General features: G+C 43.1%; 3 protein-coding genes across 3 annotated transcripts in view; 2 read left to right on the top strand and 1 right to left on the bottom strand.

Annotated features, from left to right (window-relative positions):
* SARC_07475 (hypothetical protein) overlaps window positions 1-773 on the top strand; it is a 2,508-nt gene extending 1,735 nt beyond the window's left edge. Inside the window, exons 4-5 of the mRNA XM_014298589.1 lie at window positions 269-309; window positions 571-773. Of these exons, the coding sequence (XP_014154064.1) occupies window positions 269-309; window positions 571-676 (147 nt within the window). The 3' untranslated portion in view covers window positions 677-773. The remainder of the gene's footprint in view (window positions 1-268; window positions 310-570) is intronic.
* A 491-nt stretch (window positions 774-1,264) lies between these two features.
* On the top strand, window positions 1,265-3,835 carry SARC_07474 (homogentisate 1,2-dioxygenase). The gene is made up of 3 exons (XM_014298588.1): window positions 1,265-2,669; window positions 2,869-2,975; window positions 3,138-3,835. Exons 1-3 carry the CDS (start codon window positions 1,428-1,430, stop codon window positions 3,166-3,168), a joined length of 1,380 nt encoding a protein of 459 aa, XP_014154063.1. The 5' UTR covers window positions 1,265-1,427; the 3' UTR covers window positions 3,169-3,835.
* A 480-nt stretch (window positions 3,836-4,315) lies between these two features.
* The window catches only part of SARC_07473 (hypothetical protein), a 1,567-nt gene continuing 26 nt past the window's right edge, over window positions 4,316-5,856 (bottom strand). The window contains exons 1-3 of the mRNA XM_014298587.1: window positions 5,145-5,856; window positions 4,721-4,851; window positions 4,316-4,601 (exon numbers count right to left, since the gene is read on the bottom strand). The exon at window positions 5,145-5,856 is cut by the window's right edge and continues 26 nt beyond it. Coding sequence (XP_014154062.1) covers window positions 4,490-4,601; window positions 4,721-4,851; window positions 5,145-5,387 — 486 coding nt within the window. The 5' untranslated portion in view covers window positions 5,388-5,856 and the 3' untranslated portion in view covers window positions 4,316-4,489. The remainder of the gene's footprint in view (window positions 4,602-4,720; window positions 4,852-5,144) is intronic.

The raw sequence follows: 5,856 nt of genomic DNA, 5'->3' as shown, positions 1-5,856 counted from the left end.
ACACACACACACTACACACACACACACACACACACATACACACACATACACACACATACACACATACATAGACACACACACACACATATATATATATTATATGATGTGTTATATATATATACATATATAAATATATATATAATGTATATAGTGTGTGTAAGGGAACTAGGTAACGTAAAGGCATACGACAATCTTTAAATATTACCCTAAAATGATTTCGCGTCATTGGCCTTTATTTGCCGTACTGAACTTTACTGTATTTTCTCAGGCTGAACCAGTCGCTGCAGATGATGCTATGGATGCGCAATGGTAAGTTTATCATTTGTGAACTGTGTACATTTCCTGATGGTATTGTTGCAATCAATTGAAATGGGTTTCTGCAAGATAGCCCGCACAATTTAATGCCTTCAAATATATTTTGAAGTTGAATCAAATACGAGAAGGAGGTGAGTATCGAAGCACCCTTATACAGGACATTACAGCTCGTATATATCGAAATCAGCGTACAGCCAGTAAGGACCAATACCATACTTATTAGCGTATGAAATGACCTTTCTTGCTGTCCTATAGGGTACGATGCGATGACATCGAGTCTAAAAGTCCATTGGTGCCATTGATCAAAGGAACGTTACAAAAGGCTATAAAGTGTGCAGCTTTTGATATTGGAAAGCAATAAAGCAGGAAAAGCATCCTATCATATGTTTGATTGATTTTTGGACTTAAATTTTGTATCATACGATAAGGAGAAGGAACACAGAACTACGCAAAACAATATTTTCATCCTACTTGAGCATTATAGCTTGAGAATAAATGCTTCAAAAAGCGACTATTGTAGTGTAAGCAATATTCGTCCACTTCGAATTTAGAGGGAGATACTTCACCACATAAAAAAATAAACAAATCTTACACACTCAACGTATTCTATTTAAGAGCCCTCTCTGTTGCACAAAATACGTGATGCGCACACGAAGACTACACCCTTGGAAATATTCCATACTCTCCGAGTATATAAAACATCGTTAGCTATCACCAATTCACCACACAGGCACACAATCAACCACGCAAATATATACTCGGGAAGTCTGAACTTCAGAACTCGAGTCTCGCAGGCACTGGCTTTAATTTCCGCCAAAAACTGATAAAAGTACCGAACGTCAATGGAATGATAGATGCACCAAAGATTTTGCGATTAGGGATCGACCACCACTCAAAAAGTGGCTGATACGTTTTGTGATTTTGTTAAACAGCCAATGTCCCGAGGTGTCACAGTCTCTCAGACCCTCGTAGTAGTAAATCCTCGCAAATAGCATAAAGTCAATTAAACACATCGCCCAGTATTCAATATATAAGCAGGTATCATCTCCGACAAGTAGCTGCTAATGCTTTAGTAGTTTATTGATATCACTGAAGACACTTAATACATCACCATGGTACACTGCGCGGGTGTCGTTACAGAGGGTGACCTCCAATACCTCTCTGGATTCAACAATGAGTTTGCTTCTGAAGCTCTCCCGGATGCACTTCCAGAGGGCCAGAATACACCTCAAGTATGTCCCTACGGCCTATACGCTGAACAGCTGTCGGGGTCTGCATTTACTGAGCCCAGGCATGAGAACAAGCGAACATGGTTCTACCGTATCAGGCCTTCAGTGAAGCACACACCCTTTACAAAGTACACCCGGCCCGAGGTAGGGCACCCAGGAACTTACCCCGTGCCAGTACTGACTACGCGGTGGGACGATGTGGATCCCAACCCCAACCAGATCAGATGGCTGCCGTTTAAGATGCCAGAGGATAGTGAAGATGTAGACTTTATCACTGGCTTGTCTACAGTGGCCGGTGCGGGTGACTGCAAAGCACGTATGGGGGGGATGGCCATTCACGTGTACACGGCCAACAGATCAATGGTAGACACAGCTTTCAACAACTCTGACGGAGATATGCTGATTGTACCCCAGCAAGGTGCACTGACTGTCCGCACAGAGGTAGGGGTTATGCGCGTACCACCAAATGAGATCTGTGTTGTACCCCGTGGTGTTCGGTTTGCAGTGGAGATTGACGATGAGAAGCTTGTGCGTGGCTATGTTTGCGAGGTATTCGGGGTGCACTACAAAATTCCAGACCTGGGCCCAATTGGTGCGAATGGTCTCGCGAATCCGCGCGACTTCCTTACACCCGTAGCGGCATACGAAGACAGGGAGTGTGAGTTCACAATCATCAACAAATTCCAAGGTGCGATGTTCCAGGCCAAGATGCAACACAGTCCATTCGATGTGGTAGCCTGGCATGGCAACTATGTGCCATTTAAGTACGATCTAGACAAGTTCATGGTTATCAACGCAACGCTGTTCGACCATGCCGACCCGTCTATATTCACCGTATTGACTGCACCGTCAGGTATCCCTGGGGTTGCTGTATGTGACTTTGTGATCTTCCCTCCGAGATGGGCTGTACAGGAACACACTTTCCGCCCTCCCTATTATCATAGGAATTGCATGTCTGAGTTCATGGGTCTAATTAAGGGTGAGTACGAGGCGAAGAAAGGCGCTTTCTTGCCTGGAGGCGGTAGTTTACACAGTATCATGACACCGCATGGTCCGGATGCAAAGACGTATGATATTGCCTCTACGGAAGCTCTTGATCCCGTAAAGGTTGCTGAAGGAACACAGGTGAGTCGTGTGTTTATAGTATAGGTACGCGGCGTGTGTGTGCCCAGCTATGTACTTTATTCTTGCCTCCAAATAGTGTACGGGTTTATTAACTTGAATCACAAGCTGCATAGCAGTGCCCTTCTTCCTGTGTACTTGACTACTTGTAGTCGTGCTTGATTTGATTTTCACTTTCTTCCACTACACTTCTGTCTATTAGGCATTCATGTTCGAATCGAGCTTCAGTTTAGCACTCACCCGGTGGGGAGAAGAAACTTGCGAAACTGTCGACTCGGACTATTTCCAGTGTTGGCAAGGGCTTGAGAGGTGAGTATAGGCAGTTCACCTGCACGCATAGTTAGCTGTTATATGATGGTCAGTTGTGGCGTTATTTTTCAATCTGTCTTTCTAACAAAGGTTCTTATTAAGTGTTTCTTTTCTGCTAGCGAGTTCTGGCTCAACCACTTCTTTGTCTGTTTCCGTCTACAGCAATTTCGACCCAAGTTGGAAGAAGACTTAAAAGTCACAGAGCTGACACTCAAAATCCCGCGCGTTGGTGAGGGCCGGGAGTCTATAAGTTTTCTTAACAAGCTGCCAAGGCTCGCAGGGACTGCATCACTACAAGCGAATACTTCACTCGTCAAATATACACAATGAAGGTTCACTGGACTGTGCTCAATAAAATGAATGTGTTCTTTCTTCGGAAGTTGGCTAGATGGGAGCTTAGCTGTTTATATGTTAATCTGTACTTGCTGGCTAAGCAATCTGTTCGCTCTGGCTAGCTAAAACATCACACTGCTGCAACCAGTATCATGTAAGAATGCCCAACATATCTCGAGTTTGAAACACCATAGCTCGACGTAGAGTCGGGCTCACGATAAAAAGTTTATTCATTGAGTCATCTCCCTTCCGTGACCATATACTCGGCCGGTTGGTGGCCGAGCTAGAGCCTCTGGAGGACTTATCGCGAAATAAATAAATAGTATACATGCACTCTGTTCTAGTGCGTCAGCAGTGTTTTACTATTGTTTCTACTTTTTAAAGGTCATGTTATGATTTCATATTCGGGGTAACATTCTCTGAGCCAAACTTTAAGCCGAATGTCAGTACCAAAAGTGCAATAGGTTCGAGAATAATCTATTCCACTTTTGATACTGAGGCTTTAATTAGTCAAGCTTGCACAAGAAATAGACAAACGGTATATATGTACTCTATTCTAGTCCGACAGCCGTATTTTATTGTTTCTACTCTCTAGGGTCATGCTATGATTCCACACATTCGGTTTAACATTTTCGAGTCAAACTTCAAGTCAAAAGGTAGTATCAAAAGCGCAATAGGTTCGAGAATAACCTGTTCCGCTTTCGATACTAACTTTTTGTCATAGAGGCCATAGTCAGTCCATCTTCCACAAATATTTTTTTTTTTAAATAGTACACATATACTCTGTTCCAGTCCGTCAGCCGTATTTTAGATTAATTCCAATTGTTGAGGGTCATACTATGATTTCACAATCTGGAGATCATTTTCCGAGTTAACCTTTCAGTCAAATTATATTATCATAAGCGCAATGGGTTCGAGGATAACATATTCCGCTTTTGAAACTATGTCTTTCCCGGAGCCTATAGTCAGTCAAGCTTACACACTGCATTACAGTGTCTACCAAATCATACTGGTTCTAATAAAATTTTATTTCGTTTCTTGTAAATTCTCCTCGCGGGAATAATCGTCCGTAGCGAATTTTTGTTAACAGATTGAGGGCGCAACAGTACAACGCTTATGTAAGATGTCTTTAAGACTATATCTAAATGTTATATTTCTGACTATTCTTGAGACCACGGATCTCAACTCGACTGGTTGGTGGGAGCATTTGAATTATTAGCGTGCAAGTCTGACGGCATGTTAACACTGCTAGCACCTGTTTGTGAGTTTTCATCGTCGTCCTCGTCTTCGCCCCTAATTAAAATAAATAGGTATAAAAAAGTTGAATAGTTAGAAGGCTGTGATTATCCATATATTCAACAGAACTACAGGGAAGATCATCGACAAAGGAAGTTAAAACGAAGGCTACGTACTTCTTTGTGAAACGGCCACCTGGTCCTCTTACTCTTCTCAGAGCATGTTTGTGACGCGACTGATGCATAAACCCGGGACGACCCCTTTCTATTTTATACTTCTGTTCAAGTTTAGACCGCGCTTCCCTCCTCTGTAAGGTATGTGATCAACAGTGAACAAAAAGAAATATAGATACTGATTTCAAAGCGCAAGGAAATAATGGGTACGACCTCAAGCTAACATGGGGAACCGAGATACTCAGATATAATCCTCCAACCCACGTGATACGCAAAAATAACATCGCGCATAACACCCGACACCAATTAGTTCAATGTAATGAAGCAACCCATACAAACTCATACAATTGTATAACTGTTCATACCAACATAGACCAAGCTAACGACAACTGAATGGAATCTCGACCCCTGACATATAGAGTCATACCTTCAGAATTCGGTGGTACTGTTTAGCATTCACATACATGGGCTCTTCCTCTCCCTGTCCCATAGATACCCTATACGTTGGTGGATTGTAGTACATGCCTCCAGCAGCCTGTGCACCATACATGCCACTGTTGGGATCGTAGGCTGTTGCCGCCCCCCATTGCGCCGGGTCAGGCTGTGCAGCATACTGTTGAGCAGCGTATGCTTGTCCACCAGGATATCCCTGGCCGGCATATCCCTGCATCTGCTGCTGATCATAATAACTGTACGCCTGACAGTGTGATCATGGTAGCAAACGATCGAGTATATATGAGTCGATATGTCAAAAAGGGCACGTAGCTACAGTAAACCCATTGTCAATATAACTCGAGAAACCCAAAACGAAACGCAGAAGCTGCTCCAATTCAGCGTCTCAATTACTCCTACTGGACAAAATGACATGGCAACTCTGATAATCTAAGAGAGACACAGCGATAATATGTAACCAAACTGAAGGTGAACTTATACAACAGAATGTAGAGCCCGCACCAGCGTGGCATATCGATTGCTACTGACATGAAGAGACGACATTCGAAAGTGCAGAACGGCCACGATCGCACCACCCGAAGTGCGATGAACACTTCAAAGGTGACAACAGTGCATATAACCAGAGAATTCTCTATTTGTCCACTAGTCACATGTAATGTAAACGTGCGTATTCTATAGATCGATCA

Source organism: Sphaeroforma arctica (genome assembly GCF_001186125.1).
Source record: "Sphaeroforma arctica JP610 unplaced genomic scaffold supercont1.595, whole genome shotgun sequence".
NCBI lineage: Eukaryota > Ichthyosporea > Ichthyophonida > Sphaeroforma > Sphaeroforma arctica.
This window is presented reverse-complemented; position numbering and strand designations above follow the sequence as displayed.

Excerpts from the sequence above, each read along its gene's own strand:
- SARC_07474 (XM_014298588.1), top strand. The coding sequence starts at position 1,428 with ATGGTACACTGCGCGGGTGTCGTTACAGAGGGTGACCTCCAATACCTC. Across the intron at positions 2,670-2,868 it reads AGGTTGCTGAAGGAACACAG|GCATTCATGTTCGAATCGAG; the intron begins GTGAGTCGTGTG and ends TCTGTCTATTAG. Across the intron at positions 2,976-3,137 it reads TGTTGGCAAGGGCTTGAGAG|CAATTTCGACCCAAGTTGGA; the intron begins GTGAGTATAGGC and ends TTCCGTCTACAG.